This window comes from Hippocampus comes, unplaced genomic scaffold (genome assembly GCF_001891065.2).
Source record: "Hippocampus comes isolate QL1 unplaced genomic scaffold, H_comes_QL1_v1.1 scaffold412, whole genome shotgun sequence".
Taxonomy (NCBI): domain Eukaryota; kingdom Metazoa; phylum Chordata; class Actinopteri; order Syngnathiformes; family Syngnathidae; genus Hippocampus; species Hippocampus comes.
This window is the reverse complement of record NW_017805343.1, coordinates 102404-120423: the sequence shown is the minus strand read 5'-3', so window position 1 is coordinate 120423 and position 18020 is coordinate 102404. Positions and strand designations below refer to the sequence as shown.

The 18020-nt window shown below is 40.7% G+C and overlaps 1 protein-coding gene across 1 annotated transcript in view; it reads left to right on the top strand.

Moving 5' to 3' along the window:
* Nucleotides 1-13683, top strand: part of vipr1b (vasoactive intestinal peptide receptor 1b) — a 69502-nt gene extending 55819 nt beyond the window's left edge. Inside the window, exons 5-13 of the mRNA XM_019871855.1 lie at nucleotides 2817-2914; nucleotides 3691-3823; nucleotides 4938-5091; nucleotides 5206-5266; nucleotides 5333-5405; nucleotides 8004-8095; nucleotides 8446-8575; nucleotides 11332-11373; nucleotides 13242-13683. Coding sequence (XP_019727414.1) covers nucleotides 2817-2914; nucleotides 3691-3823; nucleotides 4938-5091; nucleotides 5206-5266; nucleotides 5333-5405; nucleotides 8004-8095; nucleotides 8446-8575; nucleotides 11332-11373; nucleotides 13242-13436 — 978 coding nt within the window. The 3' untranslated portion in view covers nucleotides 13437-13683. The remainder of the gene's footprint in view (nucleotides 1-2816; nucleotides 2915-3690; nucleotides 3824-4937; nucleotides 5092-5205; nucleotides 5267-5332; nucleotides 5406-8003; nucleotides 8096-8445; nucleotides 8576-11331; nucleotides 11374-13241) is intronic.
* The last annotated feature ends 4337 nt before the right edge of the window (nucleotides 13684-18020 follow it).

The window sequence follows — 18020 nt, the reverse complement described above, 5'->3', positions numbered from 1 at the left end:
TGTTAGTTTTGTTATTTTGACTTCAAGATGGCGCCGCGAGAGTGGCTGCCTTTCCAGCAGCTCCTATATTTTGTTGTTCTACTTCTTCCTTTCATAACGTACTGCTGTGAATTGGGAATTTCTCCATTGCGAGACACATAAATCGCGACAGAGTATAAATTGCACGTCCGGCCAAACTATGAAAAAAACTGCGACTGAGAGTCGAGAAAATACGGTATTTTTACCTAAAAATATTAGATATCCTATGTTTCTAAAATCCTGTGATGAGCTGGCGACGAGTTCAGGGTACACAACACCTCTTGCCCAAAGACAGGTGGGATATGCTCCAGCAATAGGGAGGATGAAAATAGGCTATTTCTAAAATCATTTTATAGTGCTGTCAAGCAATTTAAAAAAATGGTGTGATTAATTAATTAGGGTATGTAATTAATTAATTTAATTAATCTCGAGTTCAATCTCATCTAAAAATTACTGAGAATCCCCTATTTTAATTTCAAATTCATTACATTATTGATGCAGATCAAAAGATAAAAGAAAAAGTGGCATTATAAAGTATTTTATTGTTTTTCAGCAGACTTGGACAGATGCAGTCCTAGCCATTTACTTTCAGCTGTATTTGAGACTAGTCACTAGTCCTACCGGCAACCTTTAGTTTCGTCCACGAATTTGAATATCACTGTTTTGTTTGTTTTTGTAAATCTCCAAAGAATTACAAAATAAAAATATAATAGAACATCAGGTCCTTAGAAAGTGCTTAGGTTAACATATCAAAAACAGTCAGAACAATTTCTGAGCAATACAAGTACGCAACACTGAACTTGCTTCAGATAATAATCAATAAATAAAACAGACCCTTAAATCACAGTGCTGAAAGTTAGCACTTCAGAAATAAGAGTGTTCATTATGACAAACTACAAGTGCTGAAATAAACATCAATCACTTCTAGTAGTCTTCAGAGGACACATCAACTATGCCTCATACGTGGGGTGTTCTTGAGTTTAGTTTGCTGAAGAGCTTTGCGATGTATGGCTCGCTTTCAGTCCTCACATTAGCTGTGGCTGCACTCGCGACTGGGTGCTTTGCATTGATGTGGGAGGCTACATTTGAGCTGCTTCGGTGGTATGCAAACTCCTTCTTACAAATTAGGCACAACACTCTACCTTTATCAATTGTGTCGTCAGGGCGCTTTTGGAATGTAAAATTTCCATTCATTGTGCCGAGAACTCTCACAACACCTCTCCACTGCTCGCCGCTGCTTACTAAGTCCGCCTAACTCCATTGGTAGCCTATCAGCTTCGGCTAAACAAGCCCCGCCATAATGGCAGCCAATCAATGTCCGCTTCAGGCTGTGACTGACAATTGTTTCCCCACCCTCAACAACTCTACCACAGGAAGCCAACACATCAGAAGGGCTCTTAGAAAAAGGAAACCCACCTACAGAAGCAATAAAGGCAGAGATTAAAATTTAGATTAACACGATTAAAAGGAATAACGCGCTAAATGTACTGTAATTAATTAATCGCAATTAATGCAATAATTTGACACCTCTATCATTTTAGTTGTTCTACATGTGTTGTGATATTATACATGTAATATATATAAGGTTTTCAAAATGAGTCAGATAAAGAATCCCCATCTACTCTTTTTTTTTTTTTTTTTTGCAATTTAGAAAAAACATCTAAGAAATTCTTTTGTATCCTACACTTCAATTAGATGCAGTTTCATTGGGGGAAGATGGAATCTAATGTGGTGATTTTTTTTTTTAAATCTTTATATCAATTTCCTTTCTTGGAGTTGCTGTACCTTTCATGAATTAATGTGACATTCCAGATCCAGCAAGCTGAAGAGCACCTCCCTTTGGACCATGGCAGTGAACAAGAGATCATCATCCCTGACATTTAACGCCCTTTGTTGGAGGAAAGACTTGCACTACAGAAAATCAATCCAAGCACTGAACCCTTAAGCACCGGTCGGGAAATATTGCTGCAGACTCTTAATGTTGCCTGTGGTGGCGAACGATCGAGTGGACAATCAAGGAAGATGCACATTGGACCAAAGAAACACTGCATTTGTTTATGTCACTGATGACAATAAATTCATCTGCCAAGCAATTTGACATTTTTTTTTTTTATCTGCATATGAAACATCTGAACACAATTTTCCAGTCAATAATGAAGCTATTTGCAGTTCAGGTGAATACAGAACACACGGAACAGACTTTTATCACAAAAACTTAGTGTGACCCCTTGTTCTCTATCGATTTCTCATGTGAAATGATTACACTAGTAGGTTATGATTGTATCCCAAAAAGGTTCCCAAAGTAGTCACCAAGACCAAACTCACTCCTCTGCCATTTGCCATTTCAGTATTTGTCTGCCTTGTGAAATCGTTTAAATGGCCATGCCGCCAACGTTTGAGGCGGAAAATTTCTGTGAAAAAATTTCAGTGAAAAAAGGCCCCTGGGGCAATCTGTGCATGCCTATATGTGTGTGTGTGTGTGTGTGTGTGTGTGTGTGTGTGTGTGTGTGTGTGTGTGTGTGTGTGTGTGTGTGTGTGTGTGTGTGTGAGTGTGTGTCTCTCAGAGAGAGAGAGAGAGAGAGAGAGCATCCAATGACATTTTCTCAGCACACTTTACACGAACAGGCTCTTGATTAATAACATTTACTGAAGTGCAAAATACGCACAAACACGCTTGAACACACACATTGAACACACATGCATACACACACCACACCGACACACTCACACACCTTCTCTTTGTTTTCACTTCCTGTAAGTGTAATGACTCGTGTTCAAATATTTGTGTCCCTGTGCAGGGAAAGTTCTTCTGGCAAGTGAAGATCGGATACACCATAGGCCACAGCGTCTCCCTCCTCTCCCTCACCACTGCCATTTTCATCCTCTGCATCTTCAGGTATGACACACCCGATATTTTATTTTAGTTCAGGGGTTCTCTTACTTTTTGGGTTCGAGGACTCCTTGCACAGGAGGCATTTTTCGAGAGAGCCTCTCATAACCCGAATGCTGATTCAACATTACTACCTTGTGTCACCCAAAATGTCATTACTAAACCCTGCCCCCCCCCCCCAAAAAAAAATCATATGGTCCAATTTTGGTTGAGTGTCTCGGTGCTGTTTGACTGTCGCCATACGTAGGAACCCTTTAAAGTCCTGAAAAAAAACAGAACTTTAAACCAATATCCCAGACCACATGTGCACTTCACAGCAGAGCCTCTTCATTTTTTCTGTGCTTTATTTCTACTGAAAATTAATGCTGTATTTCGGGGTTGCCAACCTCATTTTTGTCACGGGCCTTATTTACAGATGTAGTTACAGAAGCCCGTTATGACTGAAACAATATAAAGTAAAGAATATCGGTTTATTCACCTCTTGTATAAGTTACTGTACTGTAATGAGGGATTTGGTAACAAGAAAATGCTTACAGTATCACTCTTATTTATTAAAAATGAGAATTTGAAAGTCACAATTTAGCAAGCATCATGAACGTTGACATCTTTGATTTGCTTTCGCGGGACACATAAAATGACGTGGCGGGCCAGATCTGGCCCCCGGGCCTTGAGTTTGATACCTGTACTGTATTTGATGCCATTTGAATATGCAAGAATTTTGTAATACTCCAGAAGGCACTATTCAGTATTTTGCATTCCTAATGTGTGTTCTTGTGTGGCAGGAAGTTACATTGTACCAGGAACTACATCCACATGCACCTGTTTGTGTCCTTCATCCTGAAGGCCGTTGCCGTTTTCATCAAGGATGTGGTCCTCTATGAGGTGGGCGAGGTGGACAACTGCGCCACAAGCTCGGTAAGCCCCGCTGTGAAAGAGCCCTGTTTTTGGAACTCGAATCTGATTTTGTATTGGCACTTGATTTTTGATGATACCCCATGTCAAATAATTTTCATCAGGCCACTCAGTTCATTGGACCTTCAAAGCATGGAAGTCACCCTGTACTCTACAATAAAATACACAAAATATACACAACAATGTAAAAATATTTCTCTGACGTCTGTTTCTTAGAAGTGAATCAAATTCCCCGGAGCCTTTTTTTGTCAATATTTGGAAGCGATATCAGGAAAGTTGCCATATTGACTCCACTGATTGTACTTTTGTAACTGCAGCCGTGTTCTTAGTGGAAAAAATGCACATCAGCTGTTTACAGTGGATAAATATTGAATTCAGTTCAAATGGATTTGGTGACTTAAAACAAAACAAAAACTTAAAACCTGCCTCACAGTGCAGAGGTGCAGGGTTTGATTCCGGCACCGGCCTTCCTGTGTGGAGTTTGGATGTTCACACCGTGCTTGCCTGGCACTCAGGTTTCCTCCCACATTCCAAATACATGCACCATAGGTTAATGCAGTCCTTTTCAAATCGTGAGGGGCCCCACTTATTTATTGATTTATTAAGTTTTACTTTTCAGAATGGTGCAATGTTTCAAATGGTGCAATAAGTTGGTCAAAAATGTTTCAACAAGTTTATTTCATGAAAATTGATGCATTGAAAATCTTTTTTTGTCCTGACTAAAAAACAAAGTGTTAATAAAGTTATTCTTATCTGTAAGTTGAACTATATGTCTATTTTTCTTTTCTTTAATCTTAATAAGGATACAATGTAATTATTGTGGCGGCAGAAAGTGAGGGGAGGGGCGGGTGCGCACGAATTGTTTTCTTTTTGTTGGGGGGTCGTAACAGAAAATAATTGAGAAGCACTGGGTTAATGGAACACTCTAGATGGGACCTAGGCGTGATTATGAGCAGAGATGGTTGTTTAGTATGTGTGTGCCGTCCGTTTACCTGGCAACCAGTTCAGGGTGTACCCTATCTACTGCCCGAAGACGGCTGGGATAGGCCCCGGTCAGTCGGTAGGTGAAAAACATTGTCATATCTCTGATTTCTGTGTGTGTACTTTTGTCTTGCAGGCTGGCTGTAAGGCAGTGATAGTGTTTTTCCAATACTGCGTCATGGCCAGCTTCTTCTGGCTGCTGGTGGAAGGCCTCTATCTCCACGCCTTACTGTCTGTGTCCTTCTTCTCGGAGAGGAAGTACTTTTGGGCATACATCTTCATCGGCTGGGGTGAGGATGGCACCAGTGCCCTGGCCAATGCTGCTGGGTTCAAACATGACCGTGTTTCTCATGCACGCATGTGTTTTCTCTTTCCGATGCGAATTCCCGGCTGTTGTTTCCAAGGAGGGCCGGCCATTTTCATCAGTGCTTGGAGCCTGGCCAAAGCCTACTATAATGATATTGGGTAAGATCAACACAGGTGTGTGTTGTGCTACATTCTTAAGCTTGCCCTTGCTCCCTGTTTTACCAGGTGCTGGGATATAATAGAGAGCACGGATGTCTTTTGGTGGATCATCAAAACTCCCATTTTGGCATTAATCCTGGTAGGTGCGATAGCCTTGAAAGAGGCATTATTATTCTTCTCTCCCACAATTTAGACCCCTTCCCACGTGTGCTCAGTGGGTTTGGCTCGCCATTCTAATGATGTACGGCATGGTGTCAAACTCAAGGCCCCGGGGCCAAATCTGGCCTACCACATTATTTTGTATGGCCCGCGAAAGAAAATCATGCGTGTCAACTTGTATGATCCTTGCTAAAATCTGTACTGAAATGTCAAATTGTCATGTGTAATGAATGACGTTGAGATTTCGCAATCATTTTGTTACCCTGTTTACACTCACTTCAACAATAATGGAAGAAACAACACACCAATAGCTGTTTTTAAGACATGTCACAAGGAAGCAGTGACAGCTCCGATGAAGGCTGAAGTGACAGCCAAAACCGTCAGCCAGGTAAGAGTTGAAGAGAAACTTCACCAAAAACGAACCTTTAAACCTCATTTCACAAACAAATCGTTGACTTGAGTGATTTCAAAACTAGTAATCCATCAATTGGTTGTGTACAACTTATGCGAAGGGATGATGAAACATTTATTCGGTTTCACTGTCATAACGGCCCGCCGAGGAAAAACATAGCTCCAAAGTGGCCCGTGACAAAAATGCATTTGACACCCCTGATGACGCAGTGGCACTGAAGTGACAACAGGAAGCAGAGCTGGAGGTGGTGGAAAGGCAGACATCACATTTTTTCAGGTTGGATAGGATTAGAACTGAGATAATCAGAGGGACAGCCAACGTTCAGTGTTTTGCAGACAACGTTTGAGAGTTGGTTTGGACACATCCAGTTAGAGAAACAGTAAGTACAGTCGTAGCAGTGGATAATGATGATGGATCTGAAAGGAAAGGGAGTGAGAGGAACACCTAAAAGAAGGCTAAGACACGGTCTTGGAGTCTGATGAGGAGTCAGGAGGTGGAGGGACGAAAAGGCACGGTTGACCGTCAAACAACAGAGGAAGGGGAGGGAGAAGCAGAGGGGAAGACAATTGACTCGAAAAGACTGGTTTTACTTGAGAGACATATCATGTGGGGTAAACACAAACAGAGGCCAGGAGTTTATGTTGTATTATTAACCAGCACCGCAATTTTGTAAGGACCAATAAATTGGGGCGCCAGTTTCTGAGAGTGCACTTCCAGGGAAAGGTTTCATGTGTTAAGCCACACCCCTTGACGACCAAGTCGCTTGGTGTGTCAGGGTTCGCTTCGTCTATTTTTCAGTTACTGCTGGAATGGACGGCGTTCCCTTCAGCGGTGCACCTGTCATGCGATACAATAAGTGGATTGTAAAATGACTCCAACTTCTGCAGTCACCATTCAGATTATTCAAGCCTTGCTCCCGGCTCTCGTACCAAGTGCTTGTTTAATTGAGACGTTTTGGCTCTTGCTTCATAGTTCTCTCATCACGTTTTATATTTGCTCATCTAAGTCATGTTTTTGTCATAAAGTTATTCTCGGTTATTATTGTATTTGGTGGCAAGTGATTTTGTGTTTCTATTTTTCCTTGCTTGTTGAAGGCGCTTTTAGTTTGTCTCATTCGACTGTGGCTCTTTGTAACCAAGTGTATTTTGTTGTGCTTTTTCGGTTTTCCGTTCTCCTTGATAAACATTTTTGCAAATCCCTATCCATGTCTATCTACATTTGTGGGATCTGAATATCTTTCATAGAATTCCGGAATTCCTGATTGAGGAAGGGGCAGTCCTTTTCATCTGAGACCTCGAAGCAGCATGGAGAAGAACATAATGGGCTGACTTCCAGATCGGCCTTGACATGAATTAGGAGCATGTGAGGCTAGAGAAAATAGAAATCCAGCGAAGATGTTGAAATTGCACAGCATGTGTTATTGTCATTTGTTCATGTTAAGCACCTGTGACTGAAGGACAGGCCTTAGCAGTCTCGGGCAAATAGGAATGCTTGCATCCGCTCAAATTTTTTCCCATTCAGGCGAAAGTCCAGATAGCAGTTGTTTTGGGAACAGGCTGCCCACAATTTCAGCAATGCTTGTGTCTTCTCAATGGCGTCACTTAGCTGAATCTTCAATCAATCATTGAATTTCTTCCCAACCAGGTCAACTACTCCTCCTTCTTTTTCATTTTGCGAAGCGACTCCAACACCGCATTCATTTTGCGATTGAATTCGGGCAATGCGTGATTTTTGATCACCGCCCCGCACTATCCAGAGAAGTTAAATCCTTTTGAAATTGCTTTGTTTCTTTGTCATAATCTGGGGCCAAATCTGGGGCCAAATACATATTTTGGTCATTTCTAGTCCTTCAAAAAGAAAGCCCTTTTGAAATGTCACAAGAAGCCATGACCAAAATGTCACAAGAAGCCATACATTTTGGTTTGAAGCAGCCATTTTTGTTATTCTTCAACAACAAAACTGCTCATAGAGATTTTCTTTGAAAACTCAGCCATTGAACCTAGTTTCACTGAGCATGGCTGAGTTGACCCACGAAAAAAGTGTCCCAACAACCTGTCTTGGAAAAGTAACAGCAAGTCTGACATATTCACTTTAATTGGCTTTTTGGGGCTCATTTTGGAAATTGCAATAACCCTTACCCCAAATATGTCCATATCTTATTCACAGATTAACTTCATTCTCTTCATCTGCATCATCCGAATACTGCGTCAGAAGATCAACTGCCCAGACATTGGAAGGAATGAGTCAAACCAGTACTTGTGAGTGGACTGCAGACATATGTAAATGGCATCTTAGTTAATGGGGGTTAGAGTTCGGGTTATCTACCCCAAATATTATTTTCAGACACTTCAGTTGAAATGTCTGTGTTCCAAAACTTCTTCTCATAGAGTGTCCTAATCAATCAATCAATCAATCAATCAATCAATCAATCCCCTTATCGAACCAGAAAAAAAAGAACTTTTAGACTGAGGTCTCTTTTTCAAGAAAAATCTAGCTAAGCCGTAGGATAGTTCACATCAATACAATAATGATACAGTGTATACATAAAATATTACATTTTTGAATAATATATGGACCTGAATATTTTTGATGGTGTGGATTATTTCAGGAGGCTGGCCAAGTCCACACTGCTCCTGATACCACTGTTTGGAATCAACTTTATCGTGTTTGCATTCATTCCTGAGCAAGTCAAGACAGAGCTAAGGCTTGTCTTTGATTTGATCCTTGGCTCATTTCAGGTAACACATTTGTATTTGAATTGTTTTTAAAGGATGATTTTTTTTGGGGGGCAGGGGGTCATATTCAACACAAAATAAGCGACATGAAATAACAGCTTCGTTATTGCAAAGTATTTAATATAATTGTGTTTACAAAATATAAGAGTAATAAATATACAGTGGTACCACTACTTACGAAATTAATTTGTTCGAGATAAATTTCTTAACTAGAAAATTTTGTAAGTAGAGATGTGTTTTCCATGTAAATGCCCAAATTCGTTCTAAGCCCCCCGTCAAAATTTAGACATAAATGTTTCCTACAGCAGGGGTCCCCAACCTTTTTTGCTCCACGGACCGGTTTATGTCAGACAATATTTTCAGGGACCGGCATTTAAGGTGTGGCGGAAATAATACAACAAAATAATATGGTATGAGCTGCATGAAAACTGTGGTGTTTTCGAAATATAATAATAAACACAAGGAGCGTCTAATCTGGTCGCAACACTCTTATCGCTATGGTAATGTTGAATGCCTTCAAAATACGATACAACGCAAATTCAAAGTGCATGAAAATGACGACTCACCATAGCCCAGAGCTTGATTTTCTGCAACCAGACGGTCCCATCTCGGGGCAATAGGAGACAATGACACCTCAAGTGTGTGGTTTATGTCCAGTCGACTTCGTAATTTTGTTTTAGTCGCCGTTGCTGCAGAAAACCCCCGCCTCACACAGGTAGGATGTCAGAAATAGCAACAGTGCTATTGTGGCGATCTCAGAGTATTCAGCCATAACTTTAATCCAGTTGTCTCGAACGTACTTTTAAGATGATGCTCGGTAATAGCCAGTGGCAGAGCAGCTATAAGTATGTTGCGTTCAGGAAACTCAGAGCTGCGACTAGCAGCCCATACTGTATTTTTACCTTTCGCATCTTGACATTTCTTTCGTAACTAGAGGCAATATTTTCCTGTTGAGACGTTTCGTATATTGAAAATTTTGTATGAAGAGACGTTCGTAAGTCGAGGTACCACTGGATATATTTTTCGATTACAGAACAGTATTTAGAACTTACCGGTAATATTTTATTTAAAAAAAAAAAAAACTGCAAACGTCTATCTATTTTCTTCCGCTTATCAGAAATTGGGTTGCTGTGGCAGCAGGTTAAGCTGGGAAAAGTAGAAGTCTTTATCTATGAAAATACAAACTACTGACAGCAGGGCTGGATGCAGAAGACATTCTGACTGGGAGAAAGCTTGACGAACTGACAACGGGTCACTGAGTAATTCAAGCTTATAAACTGATCCTACATGACAGACAAAAGGTGACATAACATAAGGGCCAAAGTATAAAAGGATCAGAGTAACTGCATAGCAACTGATACCTCAACACCCAAGCCACTTTGTCCAGCTCTGCCACCCTTGCCCTTGCAGACTTAGTTTCTCCAGTAGGTCCTGGGCCATAACCAGAACCTCATCTCATCCAGAACACCTCAGCAGGGAGGTGTCCAGGAGGCATCCTAACAAGATGCCTGAGCCACATCATCTGGCTCTTCATGACTGAGACTTCCTTTAAACTTGACACTCATCACTCGTGTCCACCAACAGGGATTGCCGCCACTGGCCACTTTACGCCCATATTTGCAGTCGTCCACCTCAACAAAAGGAAGACATTGAACATGGTCCACTCAGACTTGATTTCCTCTGTCTCCCATGATGTTGTCAAAATTCTAATGGAAGTGGGAGTTAATGTTCCTTCTGACAGCTTGGCCCCTCTCATCACCTGAGTCTCCAAGACATGCAACTGCAAGTGCAATGAAAAAAACCCACAAATTTGATAAAACTCCATCCTCAGGTGTCCTGGTGCCAAGTCCACATCGGGACACTCTTCTGTCTGAACATAGTGCTCACCATTAACAGCTCCTGACAAGCACAGAACTCCAATAACACTGCTTGGACTCCGGTCAGAGAAGTCGGGGGTTCCTCCTTGTCATGCCCCTCCAAGTCTCACTGTGATTGCTCACGTGAGCATTGAAGAAGTTGCCCAGCAGAACGAGGGAGTCTCCATTTCTAGCCCTCTGAAGCATGCCCTCCAGCCTAGGAGGGGTATTCTGTGTTTTTGGTGCATGGGCATCAATAACACCCGCCTCCTACCCAAAGGCAGAGCGTCGCACTTTCTTCTCCCTCTCACTAGGGGGCAAATCTAGAGTGGAATAAGTCCAACCCTTCGGAAGAGAATTGCTACGAGAGCACAATCAGTGTTTTGAGGTGAGCCTGACTATATCTTATCAGAACTTCTCAACTTTACACACCAACTCAGGATCCTTCCCTGCCAAAGAGGTGAGATGTCACGCCCCAAAAGCCAACCCAAATGTGATAAGGCCTTAAACAGTGCATGTTCTGTGTTTAGGGAGGGGTGGCCCTGCTACCCATCCTGACATTCATCATCTGGAGTGTCAATATTTTGCTCTCTGCAGCTCCTTCAATGTCCTCATCTCCTGCGTCTCACTTGTTCTCTGGCAGCCATTTTTACTGCAGTGGTCAACAAGTCTGTCGACCTGGCCTAATGGGCCATCTAAAAAAATCAGAGGATGTTTACAAATAGCATTTGCAGGTCGAACAACCCACAAAATAAACCCAGATAGATCATTCTAACGACGCCTGATAAACAATTCTACCATACAAAATTTAGGAGAAAATTGCTTGAAAGCAGCTTTCCACTTTACTCATTGCGATGCACCAGAAGAAATTGTTGTGAATAAATGTGTTTTACTTCTCTTTAGGGCTTTGTGGTGGCCGTTCTCTACTGCTTCCTCAACGGAGAGGTGAGTGCATCACACACAAACATGTTTACGAGGCAGTGAAACAACAGTGATTTATCTTCCTTTGTCGCATTTAGATGAGGGGCAAACATGAAAAAAAAAAAATAAATAACCATTGTCATGTGAAGTTTGGTTGCCTTTTGGGCTTGTGGCCATTCAATGTAATATGCAACGTGGGAAGATTATCAGATTGATTCACAAACAAAACACCTAGTTTAATGATATGCACATGCAGAATTTTTAAACCAATCCACTATCTGCTTGCTTTCGTCTTGTTTATACAGTTACATTCCAAATAGAACCAGTGATAAGTGAAATCCACAAAGTAGGATTTATAAAAAATAAATAAAAAATAAAATTTTAAAAAAGCAAAATAATGTGAGAGGGACGAAATTTCAAATGTGCTGAATGTTTCACATACAGCACATTTGACAATAAAGTTGTACTTGGTACTTGATAACTTTATTTTTTACAGTTATTATATAATACTGAACTATGTATACGGACGCTGGGTGTCTTGAGAGTTCAGTTAGGTTGTCCCAATGCATTGAAACGAGACGAGTCATTGGATAAATGCTGGTTTTGTCCTGCTCATTGGACGCTCAGCATCTCTGGGAGTCTCCGGACAGTGGGCGTGCAGAATTTCAGCTTTTCTTCATTATCATTGGATGATCTCGCTGAGGCTGAATGTCTTTTTGATTGACACCGAAATGAACCAATGATCTTATGGTGAAGGCATCCTTTACCTTTTCATTTTTTTGAAAAGGAACAGAGAGTAGAATTCACATATAAATAAACAGACACATTGAAATTGAGCTTCCCCTCCTTGACAGACCAGCATCCGCCACTGATGCAATGAAACCAAAGACCAAAAATCTGCAAAGGTAAATTTGGCAAGCTGTACAGAGACGAGGTGCGGAGACTGTTCACGTCAGTCAGTGCCTTAGCCAGTCAGGATGCAGAACGCAATTCACTGTTTAAAAGCATTTAAAAAAACTGCACTAGAAAAATCCGTGAAACAGCGAAGCCACGGAAAGTGAACCGCGTTACAGCAAAGGATCACTGTATATGCACAGATAGAGAAAGAGAGAGAGAGAGAGAGAGAGAGAGAGAGAGAGAGAGAGAGAGAGAGAGAGAGAGAGAGAGAGAGGGGGGGGGAGAGACAGAGAGACAGAGAGACAGAGTGAGAGAGAAGGTCTGAACACGAACCAGTGGAGTGTGGATCTAAAAAAAAAAGCAGACTCAGATAAACTGTGTTACAATGTTCACAGAAAAGCGCTCTGACAAAGTCTAAACCGAAATCACTGGTCACAAGGAACCAGGAAATAGCATAAACAAAATGCACTTGCAAAAGGCATGGTAATAGTAAAGATGAGAAGTATAAACGAAATAACTAAAGTTAAATTACACCAAACAAAATAAGAGCAAGATCAAGGACAAAATCATATCAATACCTACAAACGGAGGATGAGAGAGCAAAAACTGCTCTGACGAGTTTGATACGTCTAGAAAACAACATTTGAGCATGAGCAGCAGACTAGGTCAATAATCTGACACTGACTAGGCATCTTGGCAGTGCTTAAATACAGGGCAAGGCTTGATTGGAAACGAAACAGGTGTGCCTGCTGGAGGGAAACGCCCCTTCACTTCAGCTGGGGCTGAAAAGAAAATCAACATACAGGTATATATATATATATATATATATATATATATATATATACAGAGTATATATACCGTAATGACTGAAAAAAATATACTATCATTTACAGTGACTCCAAAGGAAACTCACGTAAAAAAAAAAAACAAACAAAAAACAAAAAAGAGTTGTTTGGATTATGGTGTATATTTGTCCGCATTTTGCCATGCGGCAGGTCCAGGCTGAGATCAAGAGGAAGTGGCGGCGATGGCACCTGCAGCGATACATGGATTCTGACACCACTAAGTACCAGCACCCGTCCATTGGCAACAGTCACAACTTCAGCACGCAGATCAGCATGATGACACGCTGCAGCCCCAAAACACAACGTGCCCCCTCCTCTTGCCACGAGGACCTTACCAGTATATGAATCAGAATAACCAACACCATGTCAGGCTGGAATAAATCCTTCTCCATTTGACAAGGGATTCAAAGAGCATTTAATCACCTCATGTTTGAATAAATAAAGCATTCTTCTTTTTCTTGAACTGACCTTTACTGCATAAGAGTCATAAGAGATTGAATATAATCAATAAAAATAGGTTATATCAGCCTCATCACATGGTGGTCTGCAAAACTTCTCTTGGAACAAATTACCGGTATCCCAATAAAAAAAAATGTGAATATGCCAGACAGAGCCACCTGTTTTTTGAAATGCCAAACGAAAGGTTGATTATTATTATTATAATTATTGTTTTGTTTTGTTTTTTTAACCATACGCACAATACTAGTTGAGGATCATTCAGTTTACCCTTTTCTAGTCAGGCAAATGCTGCCAGTCATGTATTTATCGTCTCAACTACCGGTAAACAGTTAAGTATGACCTTAAAAATATATGTGTCTTTTTTTTTTTTTTTTTTTAATTACAGGTAATCTAAAAGCAACACAAAAGTGCAAAGGGTGTTTGGTGCTCCTTTTGTGTATTTGAGTATTGGTAAATCGGTCTTGGCCATTAACAATAGCAGTCTGACTTCTGGTGTTGTTCCCTGACAATTCAAATATGCTGTGGTGGAACCCTTGTTCAAGAAACCTGGCCTTGATCAAGATGTTCTGTCAAATTTTACACCCATTTCCAAGCTGACTTTTATTTCAAAAATTCTGGAAAATGTGGTGCACATGCAGTTAAAATCCTTTTTGGATGAACATAACATCATTGAGCTCTTCCGGTCAGGTTTCAAAGTAATGCAGAGCACAGAGTTAGCCCTGTTCAGAGTTTTTCATGACATCCTCCTGGCAAATGACACTGCGGACAATACGTGTCTGGTTTTGTTGCATTTAACTTCAGCGTTTGATTTGGTGGATCTCAGTAGTCTGTTGGCTCATTTGCAGCACCCGGTGGGCATTAGCAGTAGCACCTTTGAGTGGTTTAAATCCTATTTGGCTGACAGAACTTTTTGCATTTGCCTTGGTTCCTCTGAGTCTGCCCCGCTGTCGTGTGGTGTTCCTCAGGGTTCAATTCTGGGGCCTCTGTTTTCATTGTATCTGCTCCCATTGGATTCCATCTTTGGGAAACAAGGTATTTTCTTCCACTGCTGTATGGATGACTGTCAGATGTATGTCCCGTGGCGCAAAAAAGATGCTTTCTGACTGAGGCCACTTTTATCCTGTCTGGAGGAAATCAAGACCGACTGTAGATGGCGCTGAATTTCTTGAATTTCAATGAAAAGAAAACAGAACTGATAGTGTTTGGTCCCAGTGGCCGTTGTACATCCCGTCCTGCTGACTTGGGCCCCCTGGCTCCTTATCTGAAGTGAACAGTCTCGAACTTGGATCTTACATTGGACAGTGATTTTAAATTGGACGGGCAAAACCATGCTGTTGTTAAATCCAGCTTCTTTCCTCTTAGGCAGCTGACTAAAGTGAAGCCTCTCCTTTCTCAATAGCACTTCATAATAGTAATTCATGCCTTTGTCACATCTCAGGTGGATTACCATAATACAAAGTGTCTGTACTGACTATTTTAGGGTCTGAAAAAGGTCGAGCTGTCAATCTTTCAAATTGACCATCAAATGTCTTCACGTGTGTGGAACAGCTGACTCAAGCCATTTGACTCGTCATGAATTGACATGGACTGTGACGTGAAATGGTGTGTAGCCAATCAAAAAGTGCCCTGACTGACCAACAAAGAAATGGCAGGAAATTCAACGAAATATGCTTTACTTGATTTTGGTTTTGGTGTAAAAGTAGGTTCCCCAGATGGCAAAAAGTATTTTCCAAAGCAAGTCCTTGCCGACATTGCCATCGTACAACGCTACTCCTCCGGTGCTCTTTGGAAACACTTGGCTACCATCGGCACATAACAAGAAGTGTCTGCTCTTCTCTGTGTTTGTGAGATTATGCAAGAGCTATTTCTTGATGAACTACAGTATATTCTACTTGAGACCAATGGTGGAACAGAGTCTTTGTGTGAGTCCTGTTGAGACTACTGGAGCAGTCCACACACAATACAACAAAACTGTTGAATGCCTGATGGTGTTTTTTTTTTTACCTTTATGTGTGTTGTCCGTTACAGATTTGAAAAAAGAAGGAAAATCTCACCATAAAAACTATTGAAAATAACATTTTAGCAGGCATGCACAGCGTAATAAATTTCAGCTTTGCCCTTTTGATGGCAGAATTTGTGTGGCAGAATTATATTTAGCCCAAAGCCAAATAAAAAATGTGAATTGTCAGTTGGACTTTGATAATAGCATCTATCTTTATATTTTTTTAATAAAGCTTCACGACAAAAACAACATTTTTGCTAGTGGGTGCAACAAAACAATATTCAAGTTGCAGACTATTTTTCTGGTTTGTGTCATCTACTGTGGCCGAATTTTTGCCTCAAGGTCTCGAAATTATGTCTAAAAATGTCCATTTTTCATGTGGAATCTGAATCTAGCATAGCATTCAACACACAACACATTTTGCATTGTATGATATGTTTTGATATTTATGATTATTTTTAGAGGGCTGTGGTGTGTGAGTCAGTGTTGGTAAAGTGCAGTTCATTTTAAAGTACATATCTTTGACTAGCTAGATATTGTGTTGTATGTACAGGAGATTATTTTAGTGAAACACTGGTGTCAGGCAAATGTTTTGTACTGTTAGTATTCTCTCAACATTTTCATCTTGTGACACTAGGACATTTACATTTTTTTTCATATTAAAAATGTGCTTTCTTGGGGGGAGCTGTAAATGCATATTTGTGATTTGTTCGCTTCAAACTGTGAAAGAACAATAAATGTTACATCGCTTTTTGGGAGGGTTGTGTCCCAAAATGTTCTACACTGGAAAAAAAAAAGAGTATTTTATGAAAACCATTTTACTTGATTTTTTTTAATATGTTCTACATAACTACCAGTGACATGCAGTCAGGGGAGGCAGGTGAGGCTGTGCCTCACTTGTCATCATGAGAGGAAAAAGAAACGAAATAATAAAGTAAGTATTCGTATTTGTCCTCTGGACGGTGATTTTGGTGTCGTTTTTCATGTATTTTGACCACTTTTGTTATAAAAATCACAGAATATTCTGTATTTCCTGCTTAAACAAATGGTGTCTCCTTCGGAGATGAGAGGTGAGGCATGGAAAGCTGATATGACACAAATCCACAGGGAAAATGCTTGCCTTGAGGCAGCCAGTACCTCTGCCTCAAGGAAGGTGGCGGTGGCGGTGGCAGCCTGATAGCCTGCTACCAGCCAGGTCACGGTGAACTCTAACCCGTGTGCAAAACGTAAACAAGAAGTATGCTGTGTGACGCTACAAGCTATGATTACCCGCCCTGAAAATGGAGGATTTCATTTCCAAACTCAGAAATTTTTCCAAGCTGGATTTTCAAATATCGTAAATACTGTGAGACCGACACCAGAACTACCTAGTTTGCTTCAAACGACGGGAGTTGGGAAAAGATGCGAAATTACTCGTTATTTTCAAACGCAATGGTATACACGTAAAGAAAGGCTTTGTGGCTCTGCTCTAAAAAAACAAAAACAAAAACGTTTTTTTCTGCTTTCCCTGCCTTTTATTCTCAACGAGTGACACTGTGTGGACCCATACAGGATCTTGTGACTTGAAAAACATGCCAAGAAGCCTTGACAAACATGAATGATCAGTGCCTCACCAACCCAAACCCCAACCCTCAATGCACGTCACTGATAACAACCGTTAAAAAAACAAAAAAACACATTTTACCAGACGCGAAAGGTGGAACCAAAGTGCGTGGCTTAACATTCTAGTCGGACCCTTTAGTGTGCTGCACCACTCAAAATTAAGCGGGGAAAATGAGAAGCAGTCCGCAGAGAAGCAGATTACCACGACAGGAGTGCTATTTTCGACACGATTTATATTTTCAATGTAAAATCACAAAACGAAACAAGCCCCCAACAGTAGCATTATTAAGTCTAATTCCTCTTCACTTAAACATTTAACGTTAAAAATGAAAAGAAAAACTGACATTACATTATTTTTCTTTTTGAAAAAGAATCACATTAATCCAGACACAGAGAGAGAGTCAGATGATGATAGTGGTGAGAGATTTGAAGAGGAGCAAGTTGAAAGCACCAGAGAGGGAGAGACAGAGGACACGGGATTCATTTATTTTCAGAGCGAGGACTCAGAGCAGGAAAGGGATACAAATGAAGATCCTGAGAATTAGGAAGATGAGACTGCAATAGAAGTGGAGTGTGAGACACAGACAGAGGATATTTGCGCTTCCACAAGCACTGGACCATCAGGTATGTGATGCTGAAAATAAGACTATCCTGTTCTGTGTGTGGGTGCATGTGCGTGCGTAACTTTTTTCGTATCCCATTTTAATTTAAATTTTTATTTCACAGGAACAATATATAAGACATTGCCTTCTAAAATTTGGATAATTATATGCATGTAAAACATTTAGCTTCGGTGTGTTTGCAATTTTAGTCTCTGGTCAGGCTTGAGAATGTATTAATTTATATTTATTGAATACAATAAAAAA